The 18,996-nt window shown below is 46.4% G+C and overlaps 1 protein-coding gene across 7 annotated transcripts in view; it reads left to right on the top strand.

The window, feature by feature from the left end:
- The first annotated feature begins 2,841 nt into the window (after positions 1-2,841).
- Positions 2,842-18,996, top strand: part of TBC1D31 (TBC1 domain family member 31) — a 64,125-nt gene continuing 47,970 nt past the window's right edge. For 3 of the 7 annotated variants that reach the window (XM_070075446.1, XM_070075447.1, XM_070075451.1), the window contains exons 1-4: positions 2,862-3,045; positions 4,354-4,500; positions 8,936-9,051; positions 14,369-14,547. In XM_070075446.1, coding sequence (XP_069931547.1) covers positions 2,969-3,045; positions 4,354-4,500; positions 8,936-9,051; positions 14,369-14,547 — 519 coding nt within the window. In that variant the 5' untranslated portion in view covers positions 2,862-2,968. Of the gene's footprint in view, positions 3,046-4,353; positions 4,501-8,935; positions 9,052-10,989; positions 14,548-18,996 lie in introns of all 7 variants that reach the window. The other 4 variants (XM_070075449.1, XM_070075452.1, XM_070075448.1 and 1 more) reach the window with 3 other exon arrangements.

Genomic DNA, 18,996 nt, shown 5'->3' on the forward strand with positions numbered 1-18,996 from the left:
CCAGACGGAGCTTGTGTAGCAACACCTCCTGAAGTCTTCCCTCAATTCCATCTACTTTAGCTATAAAAGGCAATTGGGTGGGGGAGGGCAGTGTTGTCATTGAGTGAGTTAAGCAGTCGCCTGCAGCGCCAGCATCCCATATGGGCACCGGTTCAAGTCTCAGCTCCCCCACTTCCAATCCAACTCCCTGCTAATATGCCTAGGAAAGCAGCAGAGGATGGCCCAAGAGCTTGGGTGCCTGCACCCATGTGAGAAACGAAAGGCAGAGTTACAGAGAAAGAGGGAAGCAGAGAGAGGGAAAGGGAGACTGAGAGAAAGAGAGGGAGAGGGAGAGGGAGAGAGAGAGAGAGAGAGAGAAGGAGAGAGGGAGAGAGGGAGAGAGAGAGAGAATCTTGCATCCACAAGTTCATTCTCCAAATGGCCACAATGGTGGGCGCTGGGCCAGGCTGAAGCCCAGAGTCAGGAGCAGAAGGTCGCCCAAGTGTTTGGGTCCCTGTCACCCACATGGCAGACCCAGAAGAGGCTCCTGGCTCCTGGCTCTGGGCTGGTCCAGTCCTGGCCATCGTTGCCATCTAGGGGGTGAACCAGTGGTTGGAAGGGCTCCCTCTCTCTCGGGAGCTCTGGCTTTCAAAATAAATAAATAAAAATCTTTAAAAAAATAAAGAAAGGGCCCTAGCTAGCACTCCTATAACAGAAAACACGTTAACAAAAGAAAAGTCTAACAAATTTTTGTTAACATGCATATGTACACAGGAGTCATATAAAATATGAAAACTCAAAGTTCTAGAGGATTAACATTTAAATATTCGCATCTTAATCCCCTGAACCTGTGACTTTTACCTCATTTGGAAAAGAGTCCGCAGATGTAATCAAGTTGAGGGTACAGAGATGAGGAAATCAGCCTGGGTTACCCCTGTGGACACTCCACCTGATGACAAGTATCCTTGTAAGAGAAAAGTGGAACAGGATTTGAGTCGGACAGAACACAGGACACATCTCCCAGAAGAGAGGGCCATGTGAAGGTGAAAACAGGACGGAGTGATGAGGTGACAGCCAAGGAGAGCGGCAACCCCCAGCAACCGGAACAGGCAAGGAATGGATCTCAGCCGAAGCCTCTGGGAGGGGCTGTGGATTTTGCCTTGATTTAGGATTCCTGGATTCCAGCACCCTAAGAGAAGAAATCTGTGTGTATGTGGTTTTTTTTTAAAGATTTGTTTATTTTATCTGAAAGTCAAAGTTACACAGAGAGAGATGAGGCAGAGAGAGAGAGGTCTTCCATCCGCTGGTTCACTCCCCAATTGACTGCAGCGGCCAGAGCTGTGCTGATCTGAAGCCAGGAGCCAGGAGCTTCCTCCAGGTCTCCCATGTGGGTGCAGGGGCCCAAGGACTTGGGCCATCTTCTACTGCTTTCCCAGGCCATAGCAGAGAGCTGGATCGGAAGTGGAGCAGCCGGGACTCGAATTGGAGCCCATATGGAATGCCGGCACTGGAGGCCGTGGCTTTACCCATTACACCACAGCGCCAGCCCCGTCTGTGTTGTTTTATACCATCAACTTAGTGATAATTTTTTTTAGGCAGCCTCATGAAACTCACATACAACCTCACTAACACTAAAAATGAGAGAGCAGTACTACTTAATTTGTAAGTTTACTATGAGAATTAAATGAATTCATATATATATACACATATAAAGGTTTTATTTATTTATTTGAAAGGCAGAGCAACTGACAGAGAGAATGTGTGTGAGAAACGGGGAGACAGAGAGAGAGAGAGAGAATCTTCCACCGGCTGGTTCCCTCCCTACATATTGGCAACAGCCAGGGTTGGGCCAAGCTGAAGCCAGGAGCCAGGAACTTCATCCAGGCGCCCATGTAGGTGGCACCTGGTACAAGCAGGGGTACAAGTACTTGGGGCCTTTATCCGCTGTTTCCCACACACATTAGCAGGAAGCAGGATCAAGACTCAAGCTGGCATGAGTTATGGGATGCCCGTCATCAGTGGTGGCTTGACCCACTGCGCCCCAAGGCTGGCCCCCAAGTCTGTATATCCTTAAAGCTCAAGCCGAGCGCCTGCACGGAGAAGCCTACGTGAACGTTGACTACAGAGAACGCTGGTGTCCACGCAGCTTGCTGGACCGGGACTGCTGGACACCACCACGCAGAGCCTCTCGCCAGCTTATGAATTCAAAGTCTGGAGACGGTGACAAGGTCGAGAAGAAGGTACCGCAGGTCGGTGTCCCCTAACGATGGGGAAAGTTCCGAGAAACGCACCCTTGGGCGGTGTGGCTGAGAACATCGGAGAGGGTACTTACAGAAAGTTCGATGGGACCGGCCGCTGGACACCTGGGCTGTCTGTAGAGTCGTCGTTGTACACGCGGGTCAGCCTGGACCCGATCAACCCGCCTGCGCCGCATTACTGTATTTAACCTAAAAGTTCTCCCGAGCCTCAAAATTCTATGACAGGAACTTCAATACCCAATGCATTGGGCTCCTTGCTTCTCTGTTCCTTGTCCCTAAACAATCCTATAATTCCTAAACGCAAGTTAGAATGGACTGCAGAGACCACAGGAGAAAGTCACTTCAGTTGCCTCTGCCGGGAGTCTAAAACCCGGAGTGCAGAATTCCCAAACCGGGGCCTCACGCCCACGCCCCCTCACATGCAAAAAAACTACGATCCCCACAAGGCTTTGGGCCCCGGGGTAGATTCTAAAAGGGGCGGAGTCTAATGGAGGGTCGTTGGCCGATTCCATTGTTCCGAGCAGGGGGACTCCTGGGCGGAGTTTGGGAGCTACCGCCTTCCGATTGGTTGTAAATAGAATGGGCGCCCCTCACGCGGTTGGTGCGGTCCGGGGGGGTAGGGTGGGACTCGGGTCGCCGCTCAAATTTCCCGGGTCGGGAGCGCTGCGCCTGCCGGGAAGTCACCAGGACGGTTACCCACAGGTTCACGGCGGGGGCGGGTGGGCTTCGGCATGCAGACCACCGACCTGGGCAACAAGGAGAGCGGCAAGATATGGCATCGCAAGCCGTCCCCGGCCACTCGAGACGGGTAAGGCAGCGGCGGTGGAGCGCGGGCTGGGGAGGCGGGCGGGGGCGGGTCCGCGTCTGTGGAGCGGCGCTTTGAGGGGCAGTGTCGGGAGGGTTTGCGGCGGGTGGATAGAAGTTCGCGTTCCGGCCGGGTCCCTGGCTCTGCCCGGCATCCCTGGTGGGGTGGGGGACCTCAGGAAGCTCTGGACGCGTGATCCTCGGAGACCTTCCGGGTCCGTGGGATGCAGCCTGGCCCGGGATGCGCCTAGCAGGAGGCAGGTGCGCCCTAGGTGCACGTGGGAGAATTTGCGTTTCTGGTGTGTGGCTTTAATGATCGCCGGTACGGAGTGCGTGCTCGGATGCCCTGCGGGCACCAAACAAACTTCCGGTGCCCTGGAGTTTACCAGTGGCGTGCAGGATGGGGGCAGGGAGTTACTCTGCAGTGCAGGGGCAGCTTGGAGCGCAGTCCGCGCCGCTTCTGAGTGTGTGCGGGGTTAGCTCAGCCTGCCCCCACCCACCCCCGGCCTCAGGGGCACACTTTGCTCCAAAGAGGTGCTATTTGAGTTTTAATGGCTGCGCTCAGCGCGAGCTTGTTGCTTCTAGAAAGACCTGGGATTTCATGGTCTCTGCTGCATTGCTCCCAGGCTTTTACCCTAGTGATTTCTTTTCCTTAATCTTTTGCTTCTGGACTAACCAGAAGACTTAGCACGGTGCTGAATGTGATATCGGAAATGACCCCCTAAAATTATCAAAATGTGGCCCCTGAAAGTTCCCCAGAAGTGCCCTCTGGGGTGCCACGTATGTTAGCAGGATTTGGGGTGCCACATGATATCACCATATGCTTAAAGTCAGGGTTCTTCTGGTTTTTTCGTTTCCAAATTTGGAGTGTATGGGAATACCATTCCTCCCTTTGCTCTAGACATGAAAGTTATCCTTTAACTCCGTAAGTATTTCCTACCGTTAGAAAATATCTGGACACATATGCAAGATTCAAAAAAATGAATGGAGCGTGTTCGTGTTCGATGTCTTTGTTTCTTCCACTAACACATGGCTTTGGGGTCAGTCCGTGGTGTTGGGAGAGAGGCAAAGAGCACGGGCAGTGAAGCCAGGTGGGTTGTGTTGGGAGTGTTCATGGACCAGTCCTGCGGCACCGACCTCATCGGCCGCTGGGTGTGCTTGGCTCAGGTCTGGTGTTCTGGAGAAGGCATCGGATGCAGGGCCGAGAGCGAGCCCGAGAGACAGGGCACTTTCTCTGTCACTCTGCTCCTTAAATAAACAAATCTGACAAACACACGTGACATGGAATTTACTGTTCGTTTGTTTTTAACAGAATTCTAGTGAACATCATTCACAACACTTCTGAGTACCATCCAAAAGTTTTGCGATTTTTGAATGTGGCTTTTGATGGTTCAGGAGATTCCTTCATTACTGGGGATCATCAAGGAAATATCTATGTTTTTGACTTGAATGGAAACAGGTGAGCAGCTACTTTGGATATTTACCTTGTTTAACAAGTTATTAATTCACCCCTCCAGTGGCTTTTATTCATTATTCACTCAGGAATACTGAGTTGGACTGCAATGCAGACACCTTGCAAAACACAAGTAAGTGCTGAAGGCAGAAAATAGGAAAGGATAGATACTGCTCGATTCTTTTAGGAAACTAAAGTGCTAATCTTAATCGTATTTTTTAACAATAGCTTATTCTTTAGTTTCATTACTGCTAACTTATCAGTGGATTTCTGATATCATTGGGCAATTTAGAAAGAACACGATTTCATTTGTACATTATTTGTTACATCAGAGTAGATCTACGACTTTAAAGATTTGATCTTCACTCTTGCTCTTCCTCTCCTTTTTTCTTGTGGAGCAGTTTAGTCCAAAAGCAATTAGGTGGTTGGTGTGTGTGCAGTGGGGCTAGGTGGGGTGAGAGAGCTGCTGTGGTCTGAACACATATGGGTAATCAAGGAAAGTTAGTTTAATACAGGGGCTGGGATCAAGTAAGTAAATATATTGGGAATACTGAGAGCCATGCTTCCCACTGTTGGAAGACGATCTTACAAATATGGAAGTGGAAAACCAGGAATGAATGATATGGTGTTGGATTAGGATTGGAAATATCAGCGTGCACACGTGGTTTGGGCTGTATATTCACACAGAAGTATGTAGGGGTATGGATATGAGAATGAGTGAGTTATAGGTCCATGTGCTCCCTGTCCTTGTCCTTTCAAAGGACCTGGGAGCGACACCATGCCAGTGGCAGTGAATGCGTCTAGTGCCCAGTTCTTCTGTACTCTTCTCTATTGAAAGGAGTCAGGGTCTTTGCAGAAATAGCCATTTTCAGAATGGGAATAAGGAAAAAGCAGAATAAGCCTGTAGCATTTTATAGCCACAGAGGAAGACTTGTTCAGAGGATGCTGGGGATGGGTCCAAGGAGACCGATGCCAGCCCGGAGGAGCTCCCTCTGAGTGTACTGGAGAGCCTCAGAGCAGCAAACCACACAGTGAGAAACTGCGTGATAAATAATGGTAGAAAGGGGTCGCAATCCGTTGACTAAAATCAAAGTCCATGGGATCATGCTGTAATAGTTTAATGAGAAATGGGGTGTCAAACAGCATTTAATTTACCAAAATGAAAAAATTATTGATTGATTCCCTGGACTTCACCCTCAGTGCCTCTTAGTATCAGGAGGTAAGCAAGTGAAAGCTTACTTTTGCCACTCTCCTTGTCTTTTACCAATTTCCTTGTCTCCTTGTGTGGGACCCTGTTCTTATTCTAATTACTCAGCATCCTAACTTCTGAGAAAATAGGTCGCCTCCAGCTTGCCTTCCTTCTCCCCCATGGTAGCTTCAACCCCCACCTCTTTGTTACCTTACTCATAAAAAGGGGTGCTCTTCCATCGTGCAGTACCTCTCCTAGACTTTGGACCACGAGCGTCTTTCTTATTTTATCTGTTGTCCCATTTTTCTATCTATTATAGGGGAAAGAAAATAATTTTCCTACTCCCCTTCTAAATTCTTGGCTGGGACCCCTGTGACAAAAGACAAATTAACAAGTTGTTGACTTGTATCACAACGTAACACACGAGAGTATCCAGAAATGAGAAGCTCATAGAGGCGACTTAACCTCCAGCTTAGGTAGCAACTTGCAAAGAAGAGCAGGGGCGTTTTAGAGGTGTGACAGTCTTAATTTACAGCAGATTCCTGGTGGCGAGGATGGGGGGAGCTAACGGTGGGTGAAGGCTAGACAGTAAAGTTTGTTCTGTGCAGATCTCTGGTGCCATCCCCAGGGAAGTAAGGGCCTAAAGTCGTCTGTAGTGACTTTGTCCTTTCTGATAGGGAGGGGAGGGGGCATGCCTTTGGATTGTCCTTTCTGATAGGGAGGGGAGGGGGCATGCCTTTGGAAACGCAGACAAATTCATTCCGACTTTCAGGCAAATAGGCAGAGGGCAGAGAGCTTTTCTTGTATACGCTTCTCAATTGCTTTCAGTTTAAAATGCTCTTTATGCCAAAGTGATAGATTTGGGTTGGCTTATCCTGCCTCCCTAACTATAAACATTCATGGCAGTAAGTGGTAGAGGCAAGACATGAAATTAGACTTGATTTTAAAGCCCGGTATCCCAGGCTCCTTCAGCACTTCCCAGCTGCCCAACACACTAGTCTCAGGTCTCACTTTACCAAGGGACTGCGTGTGTTGACTTCTCTTCTACCCTTTTGTCCTTTGGCTTCAGGGTACGACTCTGCTTATTTCTCTTCCACTCTGATAATTTTTCTCTCTGTTTTGCTGGCTCCTCTTCCAGTGGCCACCAGTTTAATGTGCTACTCAGATACTTGTCCTCATTCTCTTCCTTCCATATTCCGGGTCATTCTCTTTGCTGATCTCATGACCACGGAGCCCAGGCTTCAGCCGCCATGTAAACGCTGCAGACTCGGGCGTTTTCTGCCTCCTACTACTACTTCTGCTGCTCCTGGAAATCTAGATGTGGCCTCAGTAGCCACTAGCTATACGTGGCTCTTGAGTCCTTAAACGGTGGCTAAGTCCAAACAGATATGTTGCAAGTGCAGAATTAAAATACACCCTGGATTTTGAAGGCTTAGTGTGAACAGAAATGTAAAATTTGATTAAATGTTGAAGTGATAATATTTTGGATACATGCTGAGTTAATAAAAGAGAACTGAGATCAATTTTACCTGTTTCTTTTTGCTTACTAATGTAGCTCCTAGAGAATGTTAAATTACACATATGGCCCATATTGTATTTTTTTTTAAGTTAATTTATTTATTTGAAAGGTAGAGTTACAGAGAGGCAAAGGCAGAGTGAGAGAGAGATCTTCCATCTGCTGGATCACTCCCCAAATGGCTGCAACCCTGGAGCTGTGCCAATCTGAAGCCAGGAGCCAGGAGCTTCCTCCAGGTCTCCCACACGGGTGCAGGGGCCCAAGGACTTAAGCCATCTTCTACTGCTTTCCCAGGCCATAGCAGAGAGCTGGACAGGAAGTGCAGCAGCCAGGTCTCAAACCAGTGCCCATAAAGGATGCCAGCACTGCAGGCGGTGGCTTTACCCTCTATGCCACAGCTTCAACCCCTGACATTATATTTATTTTGGATAGCATGGCTGTAGATGTTTTACAAAGCCCTTACACTCAACATGTTTATTTATTTATTTTTTTAATTTATTTGACAGGTAGAGTTATAGACAGTGAGAGAGAGAGAGACAGAGAGAAAGGTCTTCCTTCCATTGGTTCACTCCCCAAATGGCCGCTATGGCCGAAGCTACGCCGATCCAGAGCCAGGAGCCAGGTGCTTCCTCGTGGTCTCCCATACGGGTGCAGGCGCCCAAGCACTTGAGCCATCCTCCACTGCACTCCCGGGCCACAGCAGAGAGCTGGACTGGAAGAGGAGCAGCTGGGCCTAGGACCAGTGCCCATATGGGATGCCAGCGCCGTAGGCAGAGGATTAACCAAGTGAGCCATGGCACCGGCCCCTCAACATGTTTAAAATGAGACTTCTTATTTTCCACCCCAACCTGTTCCCCTCTTGCCTAAGCTCAAAAGCTTAATTTTTTTCTAAATTAAACTCTGCATTGGCACTCAGTGTACATTCATGACAGCCTTGTAAAGTAGTCATTCTTCATTATAGAAATTCTTCATCTTTACGCATGAGAAGTTCCTGATTCCTCCCTCTTCACTCCGTGTTTAGTGCATAGCGAGTCTCTCTCTGCTTCACTTTTGGAATCCCTTGTATCTGTCCTTTCCATTTTGTCCCCGTGTCATTGGTTGAACCCCTCTCTGTTAGCTTTCTTTTTAAAATATTAATTAATTAATTAATTATCTAAGAGGCAGAGAGAGTTCAAGGCAGAGTTTACTTCCCAAGTGCCTCCAACAGCTAGGGCTGAGCTAAGCTGGAAGACAAGAGCTGCGAACCCAATCTCTGTCTCCCATGCAGGTGGCAGGGACTCGGCCACTTGAGTCATCCATCACCTGCCACCTCCCAGCGTCTGCAAGGCCCGAAGCTGGGATGGGGAGCTGGAACTGGGTTTCAGTCGCTCAGCCGTGGGACAAGGGAGTCTTAATCGTTAGGCCAAATACCTCCCCACCTCTACTAAGTCAGTCTTAATGATCTTCTCTTCTTCCTTGTCCCTCCAGCCTGGCATTGGTGCCAGAATCCTCTTCCTAAAAGACATGCCTGAACTTGATTTTGTTATGCTAAAATCTGCAGAGGGTTTCCCTTTTGTGTAAATAAAGCCCAAACCCCTTAATGCATCACCTGACAGCCTTCAGTAGCTGTCTTTGGCCTAGCAAAATGGTAGCTCCTTTTCCTGCCTTTCGGTTTCTTCATCTCTAAGGAGTCCTGCAACATACAGGTTAGCATTATTGGCAGAATTTCTGATACTAACGCAGTGATCTCTTAATAGGTTTAATCTTGTTCAGCGAACAGCACAAGCTTGCACAGCTCTGGCCTTTAATCTTCGTAGGAAATCCGAATTCCTTGTGGCACTAGCTGATTATTCTATCAGATGTTTTGATACAGGTAAGAAGTCCCCCTGTTTGTCTTGTGAAACAGATCAAGTACTGCAAGGAATGTTCCGGTCTCTGCAGGTTAGGGTAGAGTTCTGCAGGGCTGCCTGTACTTGAGCCAGCCCAGGCTGGGGCATGTAGGACCATCCTCGCTGCACACTGGCTGGCTACCAATTCAGGGTCGCTCCACTACCCTCCTGTTTCACATTTTCCTAGAGCAACCCAGAGGTCTCAGGAAAGCACTTAGGATTATAGTTTTAATATAGCGAAAGGATTGACTATACTTAGGCCTGTAGTTTTAATATAGTGAAAGTATGCAGATAGAACCAGCCTGAGGAAGGGGCACTTGAGGTGGAATGTGAGAGGCTTCCAGCAGGAGAGCGCTCATTGTCCTCAAGGAGGTGGGGCTCTCCCAGCATCATTGTGTGGCAGCCTGCACCACGTATTGCTGAACCAGGGAGGTCACCCAAGCTTTGGACCCGAGAGTGTTTCCTGAGACCCTGTGTCACAGGCATGATTGACTGCGTTATTTTCCACGTAGTTGAACTCAATTTCCAGCGCTCCTCTCCTCCCGAGGCTGATAGTGCATGACCCAAAGCCCCAACCTTTTAATCACATGGTTGATTGTTCTGGTATGGCTAGCCCCCTTCCTGTCTTCTTCTTCTTCTTCCTTTTTTTTTTTTTTTTTTTTTTTTGAGATTTATTTATTTATTTGAAAGTAAGAGTTACACAGAGAGAGGAGAGGCAGAGAGAGAGAGAGGTCTTCCATCCAATGGTTTACTCCCCAACTGGCCGCAACAGCCAGAGCTGAGCTGATCCGAAGCCAGGAGCTTCTTCCCGGTCTCCCACATGGGTGCAGGGGCTCAGGGACTTGGGCCATCTTCTGCTATCCCAGGTCACAGCGGAGAGCTGGATTGGAAGTGGAGCAGCCAGAGGTTGAACCACCGCGGATATGGGATGCCGGCACTTCATGCCAGAGCGTTAACCCACTGTACCACAGTGCCAGCCCCTCCCCTCTTGTCGTCTTAGCATAAACTATAGTCTCCTCTGATCTGAGAGACCCACCGTGAATAACAAAATTACTCATTCCTCTTGGTAATTCCAGGGTTTGGAGGTTAACCCCAGGAGCCTGGACAGAGGCCAGACTTCTGTTTGAAGACTGAATTCCTTACTATTCTGATATAATAACAATGCTTTTGTGTTTGTGTGTATAAATCCCGTGTGTTTTGTGCCCCGTTAGATATATTAAAGATTTGTTTGACTTATTTGAAAGGCAGTTACAGAGAGAGACAGAACTCTTCCATCTGCTGGTTCACACCCCATATGACTACAATGACCAGGGGTAGGCCAAGCCAAAGCCCAGAGCCTGTGACTCCATCTGGGTCTCCCATGTGAGTAGCAGGGGTCCAAGTAACCCAGCCATCCTCTGCTGTTTTCCCAGGTTCATGAGCAGGGAGCTGGATCAGAAGCGGAGCAGTCACAATTGGAACCATTACTCATAAGGGATGCTCGCATTGCAAGTGGTGGCTTATGCACTGTGCCACGATGTTGGCCTATCAAATTATATATTTTTAAATTGACAATGCAGAGTTATGTAAACTAAACCTCTTACTCTTTTTTTTTTTTTTAAGATTTATTTACTTATTTTGAAAGAGTTACAGAGAGAGAAATTTTGCATCCACTGGCTCACTCCCCAAATGGCTACCAGTGCCAAAGCCAGGAGCCAGGAGTTTCATTTGCACTTGGGTGGCAGAGGCCCAAAGACTTGGGTCACCCTCTGCTCCTTTCCCAGGTGCATTAGCAGGGATTGGAAGTGGAAAAGCTGGGCCTTGAACCAGCACAGATAATGACTGGATTCTGGTGGCACATGCAGTGGCGTAATCCATTGTGCTATCATGCTGTCCCCATGTGTAAAGTCACAGTAATTCATGTTATTATCCCTGTTTTGCAGATGAAGAAACTGAGGCACAGAGATAACTTGCCCAAGGTCCCATGGTTTGAAAGCAGAGGAGTCCAAATGATGGCCTTGGTGGTCCAGCAGCAGAATCCTGACTTTTTTTTTTTTTTTTTATGATTTATTTATTTGAAAGGCAGAGTTACAGAGAAGCAGAGGCAGAGAGAAAGAGAAAGAGAGATCAGAGTGGGGGTTGGGGGGTAGGGGGTCTTCCATATGCTGATTCACTCCCCAAATGGCCATACTGACTAGGGCTGGGCCAATCCGGAGCCAGGAGTCAGGAGCTCCTTCCAGGTCTTCCACATGGGTGTAGGGGCCCAAGGACTTGGCCCATCTTCTACTGCTTTCCCAGGCTGTAGCAGAGAGCTGGATAGGAAGTGTAGCAGCCAGGACTCGAACCAGCACCCATATGGGATGCCAGCACTGCAGGCAGCAGCTTTACGCACTATCCCACAGCGCCAGCCCCTGTACTTCTTTTTTTGCTAACAGCTTATGCAGTTATCCTTCCTAGACTGTGTTATGGTATCCTTTTACCTTATTAAAAAATCATATATTTAAAACCAACACCTAACATTTCACTCTGTAGATGTTTACAGTACATAATTATTTATTGTATTACCTATTATTGAACTTCTAAGCTGTTTGCAGGTTTTGGTGTTAGAAAGAATGCTAGAATAAAAATTCCAAAACAGTTAAATCTTTATGCTTACCTGTGATTGCTCTTCTCAGGTCCCACCGTTCTCTCCCTCTCTTCGTAGTTCCATCTTATAGTCTCGCCTGTCTAGTTGAATCCCCTCTCTCAGTAATCGCCTTCCTTGGATGTTGTCTGCACCCCCTAACTCCCCATCACCTCCCTCTTTCTTGCCCTGTTGTGCCAAATGCTGCTTCCTCACCACACCATGGATAAATCCTGCTCTTGCTGCCCCAGCCCAGGCTGTGACTGCTGTCTCCTAGGCCATTAGTCACCCCTGATTGTTGAAATCCTCTTTGTACCTTTCATCCTGCTTCTTGGTGGCATATATCGTTTGGGATTGCTTTAAGAATCCTAGTGTTCTTACTCTTTCCTCTCTTGCTTCTCCTGTCTTTTCTGTTTCTTCAGTTTCTTCTGCATTCTTTTAGTGATTCCTATGCTTTTGGATTTTTTTTTTTAAAGAGTTTGTCTTATTTACTTGAAAGACAGAGATACAGAGAAAGGTAGAGGCAGAGAGAGAGAGAGGTCTTCCATCTGCTGGTTCACTCCCCAAATGACCACAACAGCTAGAGCTGAGCTGATCCAAAGCCAGGAGCCAGGAGCTTCTTCCGGGTCTCCCACGCAGGTGCAGGACCCCAGGGACTCGGGCCATCTTCTGCTGCTTTCCCAGGCCATAGCATAGAGCTGGAACAGAAGTGGAGCATCCAGAACTCGGACTGGCACCTGTATGGGATGCCAGCGCTGCAGGCTGGGGCTTTAACCCACAGCGCCCGCCCCACTTTTGGATTTTTAACCAATTTTTCTTTTTCTTTTTTTTTTTTTAAAGATTTGTTCTTTATTTATTTCAAAGAGTTACAGAGAGAAGTAGAGACACAGAGAGAGGTCCTCCATCCACTGGTTCTCTCCCTAGATGGCTGTAACGGCTGGAGCTATGCCGATCTGAAGCTAGGAGCCAGGAGCTTCTTCCAGGTCTCCCACGTGGGTGCAGGAGCCCAAGGACTTGGGCCATCTTCCACTGCTTTCCCAGGCCATAGCGGAGAGCTGGATTGGAAATGGAACAGCCGGGACTTGAACCGGTGCCCATATGGGATGCCAGGGCTTTAACCTGCTGTGCCACAGCACTGGCCCCAATCAGTTTTTCAAAAAATAGTCAACATCGTTTTGTTGACTTTTTATTCTGCTAGTTCACATTGGAAAATCATGACTTCATTTCATAAAAACAGGGGATTTTATTTTCCAACTTGAATTTGGAAGTACATACTAGCTAGAAGGGCAGTACTTTAAATTTAGCTTTATGAAAAATTCACTTTACCCTGGCTTTTCTCATTTCACTGAAGATGAATGAAAAATTGATCATTCACAAATGTCAACCTTTGCCCTGGTGTTTGGAAAGCATTCTTGTTCCACTAGGGAATTTGTCAATTCCTCTGGCTTTAATTTTGCCCTACTTTGTATCTTTATTTTTCTCATGTTTGTATCTTATTTTCTGATTATTCTCGGCTCCATCTTTCTGGAGCAAAGATTCTGATCACAAAAGAAAAACAGGCTTTCTGTAGAACATTTGGAAACACACAGGAAAATGTAAATAGAAAATAATGGCCTATTATTTGTGCACGGATGACAGTCATGAACAGTTTTTGGAGGTTTCCCTGCCGTACCATTTTCTCTGCTTAGACTACCCCTAACACAGGCACCTCAAGGTCAGTTTTCAGAGTCAAACCTAGCTTTTTCCTGCACTGCTAATTCTGTTCCTCCTAATGTACGCCTCACGTCAGTTGAGAGTGTCACTGTCTGTTTACATAGCTGAATTAGAATCACTCTTTTTTTTTTTTTTTCTGACAGGTAGAGTTAGACAGTGAGAGACAGAGACAGAGAAAGGTCTTCCTTCCGTTGCTTCACCCCCCAGATGGCCTTTATGGCCGGTGTGCTGTGCTGATCCAAAGCCAGGAGCCAGGTGCTTCTTCCTGGTCTCCCATGGGGTGCAGGGGCCCAAGGACCTGGGCCATCCTCCACTGCCTTCCTGGGCCACAGCAGAGAGCTGGCCTGGAAGAGGAGCAACCGGGACAGAACCGGCGCCCCAACTGGTACTAGAACCCAGGGTGCTGGCGCCGCAGGCGGAGGATTAGCCTAGTGAGCCGCGGCGCCGGCCTCACTGGATTCTTAATTCCTTCTTTATCCTGAAACATTGATCTGATCCCTAAGTCCTTTGATGTTTCTCCCTCATAGCTCTTAAATTTGTTCGTTTCTCCACTGCCGCTCTCTGTATTTAGACCTTCATTATCTCCTGCCTTGGTTATTGCAGAAACATAAATTAATCTTCTTGTCCAACTTCCTTTGCTCATTCAGTATACCCACCAGCTATCCTCAAGGTGCTCTTTCTAAACCACGGACCCATCTGTTGTTCTTCTGCATAAAACTCACCCGGAGGACAGAGCCCAAACTTCATAACATCACAATCAAGACTGTTCTTAAAATTCCCGTCAGCCTCCCCTCCCAATACCTCCCTGACACACATGTGGCTAGCGTGATGCGCTTTATCAGCTGGCCGTAGGCTTCCGTTTCTGTAGCTGTTAACGAAGGTGCCTCATATAATACCCAGTCATCAGTTGAAGCTGTTCATATAGTATTTATATAAAGTGTTATTTATATATTTTACCCACGTAACAATTTTACTTTTTAACACAGTCACCAAGGAACTAGTTAGCTGGATGAGAGGACATGAATCGTCCGTGTTTTCCATCTCTGTGCACGCATCAGGGCGATATGCCATCACTACTTCTTCTGATACAGCACAGCTATGGGACTTGGATACCTTTCAGAGAAAAAGAAAGCTGAACATTCGCCAGTCGGTGGGGATACAAAAGGTCAGTGAGAAAGCACGTCTTGATCTGTTTGCTGCTTAGGATAGTTTCTTGGTCAGTAGGATTTATAGATGATATAAAAATAATGGTTCATTTTGTCCCACAAACTTTTAGCTGTGTTTTCATAACCCAGCAACCAGCAAAGCAAAATGGCCAGCACACTTAACATGTTGTCTGTGACGACAGTTTATAAGTTAATGAGTTGTTTGTTTCTTTTTAAACCATGCCAGTGGATCTTCAGTACTCAGGATAGGTTTTGTTTAGTTGTTGGCTTTTGTCTGGTTTGTAACCTCCCCAGCATCCATATTATTGTGATTTTGAGTTTCAGATATCCAGCAGATTTGTACGAATTTCAGAGTGAGGGACTGGCACTGTGACGTAGAAGGTTAAACCTCTACCTACAGAGCCGACATCCCATACAGTCTATGGTTTCAGTCCTGGCTGTTCCAATTCCGATGCAGCTCCCTGCTAACGCGCCTGGGAAAGCAGCAGAAAACCAACAAATACTTGGGCCCCTGCACCCATGCAGGAGACCTGGAAGAAGCCCTTGGTCCCACCCACTTCAGGAGTGAACCAGCAATTGGAAGATTTTCTCTTTCTAACTTTACCTTTCAAATAAATACATCTTTTAGAAAAAAAACTTTTTTTAAGATTTTATTTATTTCAGAGGTATAGTTACAGACAGTGAGAGAGAGAAAAATGTCTTCCTTCTGTTGGTTCACTCTCCAAATGGCTTCAACTGCGCTGATCCGAAGGCAGGAGCCAGACGCTTCTTCCTGGTCTTCCATGCAGCTGCAGGGGCCCAAGCACTTGGGCCATCTTCTACCAGGCCATAGCAGAGAGCTGGATTGGAAGTGGAGCGACCAGGGCTAGAACCAGCACCCATATAGGATGCCGGCACTGCAGGCGGAGGATTAACCTACTGCACCATGGCACTGGCCCCAGAAAAAAAATCTTTTTGTTTGTTTGTTTGTTTGTTTTTTGACAGACAGAGTGGACAGTGAGAGAGAGAGAGAGAGAGACAGAGAGAAAGGTCTTCCTTTGTCGTTGGTTCACCCTCCAATGGCCGCCGCAGCCGGCGCATCGAGCTGATCTGAAGCCAGGAGCCAGGTGCTTCTCCTGGTCTCCCATGCGGGTGCAGGGCCCAAGGACCTGGGCCATCCTCCACTACACTCCCAGGCCATAGCAGAGAGCTGGCCTGGAAGAGGGGCAACCGGGACAGAATCCGGTGCCCCGACCGGGACTAGAACCTGGTGTGCCAGCGCCACTAGGCAGAGGATTAGCCTAGTGAGCCGTGCCGCTAGCCCCAGAAAAAAAATCTTGACAGTGAACATACGTGTCCCCACCATCTTGAGAATACCATTAATGTATTTTATATTTCCTTTATGTACTTTACATGTTTCTATATTATGGATGGAGCTATCCAACTTTCTGTTTCTCTGCTTATTAATTCTTCGTGTCTCTCGTTTAAATTCTTTGTGTCTGTGTGTTTTAAAGCAAATTGTAGACATCAATGTTCTCCATGAGTACTTTTTTTTTTTTCTTTTAAGATTTATGTATTTATTTGAGAGGCAGAGTTACAGAGAGAAGGGAGAGACAGAAAGAGAGGTCTTCCATCCGCTGGTTCATTCCCCAGATGGCCACAACGGCTGGAGCTGGGCTGATCTGAAGCCAGGAGCCAGGAGCTTCCTCCTGGTCTCCCACATGGGTGCAGGGGCCCAAGCATTTGGGCCATCCTCCACTGCTTTCCCAGACCATTAATAGGGAGCTAGATCAGAAGGGGAGCATTCGGGACTCAAACCGATGCATGTGTGGGATGCCAGCACCACAGGCAGAGGCTTAACCTACAAAGCTGGCCCCTCTCTGTGAGTACTTAACCCTGTTTTTAATGAACTAGTGTTCAATGTTTGTTAATGTAAAATTTACGTGTAACAAAGTACATAAATCTTAAGTATTCGTTTGTTAAGTGTGACAAATGTGTAGACCTTGGTAACCTGTGCAGACATAGCATCACCACCAACCCAGAAAGTTCCATTATTTCCTACCTGGGTAAGCATTACTCCTTAGCGTTTTGCAACTATAGATGGGTGTTCCCTGTTCTAAAATTTCATATAAATAGAACTGTTTGTAATAGTCTTAGGCTATTTTCACTCACCAAAATGTTTTTGAGATTTGTCCATGTTGTATGTGTTCCATTTTACTGCTGATAAGAATTCCATTGTGTAAACATACCACCTTTAATATACCATCTTTTAAAAAAATCCATTTCTTTTGCTTTTTAGTTCTTTTTTTTTCCCATTTGTTTAGCCAACTACTGTTTTCAGGAGTATATGAGTCTCCCATGTGATTAATTATTTTGCTTCAGGTTATATTATACACACAGCGTTGCTTTTAATTTCTTGGTTATTAACATGAACAACTAGCAACACATGTCAACCAAAAATTTATTCTGTAATCTCCATGGGAATCCCAGAGTTCTTTAGTGTGCCTTTAATAATTAAAAAGAGATAAAAGTTGTAGCAAGCTTATTCATTAGAGATTTAGTCCAAATGTCTTAGTAGGTCTTTTCTCCTTTAATTGCTTTAGTAGTTAAATTGAATTTTAAATTCCAAAAAGGAGAGCACTGGGAGTTGAACCCACAATGGAGACAAAGTTATGAAACAATGACATAAATACCATCTGTTCTTTTTACCATGAAATTAAAATTAGTATACACTGGATAGTTGCCAATGCTAACCTTGCTTGGTCATTTAGACATTTTAGTTTAAAAAATAGTATTCCAAATGTTAGTGATGTAAGAATAAAATTAAGTATACAAAATATATGTATAGTATGATATATACCAGTAAATGTATTGTTATAAATTGAAGCACCAAGAGCTATAGGCTACAAGCAAACATTTTTTAAGGACCAGATAGTAAATATTTTTGACTGTGCAGGCCAAGAGAAAAATTACATAACAATTTTAAAATGTTAAAATGATTCCTAGTGCTTGGGCTTTGCCAAAATTGAAGATGGCTAAATGGTTACCACTCCTAGTTTCCACTGTAAAAAGTAGAAAATAACTAATCTTTTTTTTAAGATTTATTTATTTATTATTTGAAAGGTAGAATTACAGAGAGGCAGAGGCAGAGGTGCAGAGAGAGAGAAGTCTTCCATCTGCTGGTTCACTCCCTAAATATCCACAACAGCCGAAGCTGCACCAATCCGAAGCCAGGAGCCAGGAGCTTCCTCGGGGTCTCCCACACAGGTGCAGGGGCCCAAGGACTTGGGCCATCTTCTGCTGCTTTCCCAGGCCATAGCAGAGAGCCAGATTGGAAGTGGAGCAGCTGAGACTTGAACTGGCGTCCATATGGGATGCCAGCACTGCAGGCAGCAGCTTTACCCACTATGCCACAATGCCATCCTCCAACTAATGTTAATTTACCAAATCTTAAATTAAAACCTTAGTTCCTTCCATTTTTTTTAAGTGTATGTTTTATTCCAATTTCTGATTCTATGTTTTAAATAGAACTTGTATTCATTTTGCTGACGTGTGAGACCCTTGAAGTAACTTTCCTTGAGTGTTTGCTGTGAAGCTCACTTTAGGAAGGCTCTTTTCATCTAAAACAGTCTTCCACTTCCTTCCCCCTAACCCTACCCCACAGCATTAATTCTGTGGCAAGACCAAGCCAGTTGTCTTGGAAAATGCCGCACATTCTGGAATTGTCTCAGTGTTTTATCATTGTTGTTTAACTTCTTTTCTATCCCTGCAATTCATGTAAACTAGAAGTTCAGCCTCAAGGCATTTATAGACTCATATTAAACATTTTGACAAACTATTTCCCTTGTATAAAAGATGAAAACAGTAATAGCACCTACTTCAGGATTGAATGTGATAATCTATGCCAACCACTTAGCATGGGACTGATTTCTGCTATTATTATCTCATTCAGTTATGAAATTATCTCATGTATTTGCAGTTTTTTTTTTTTTTTTTTTAAGATTTATTTATTTACTTGGGAGGCATAGTTACAGACAGGGGGAGAGACAGAGATCTTCCATCTGCTGGTTCACTCCCCCAGTGGCCACAATGGCCGGAGCTGGGCCAGTCAGGAGCCAGGAGCTTCTCTTCCAGGTCTACCACATGGGTGCAGGGGCCCAAGCACTTGGGCCATCTTCTAATGCTTTCCCAGGCCATCAGCAGCAAGCTGGATCGGAAGTGGAACTTGAACTGGTGCCCATATGGAATGCCAGTACTGCAGGCAGACACCTAACCTGTTATGCCACCATGCCAGCCCCTATGTTTTTTAAAAGACCATTAAGTAGGGCCAGTGTTCTGGTACAGAGGGTTAAACCACCTCTGAGATACCAGCATCCCATTATCAGAGTGTTGGTTCAAGTCCCTGCTGCTTTGCTTCTGATCCAGCATCCTGCTGGAAGATGGTTGAAATGCTTGGGGCCCTGTCACCC

This window comes from Oryctolagus cuniculus, chromosome 6, assembly GCF_964237555.1.
Source record: "Oryctolagus cuniculus chromosome 6, mOryCun1.1, whole genome shotgun sequence".
Lineage (NCBI taxonomy): Eukaryota > Metazoa > Chordata > Mammalia > Lagomorpha > Leporidae > Oryctolagus > Oryctolagus cuniculus.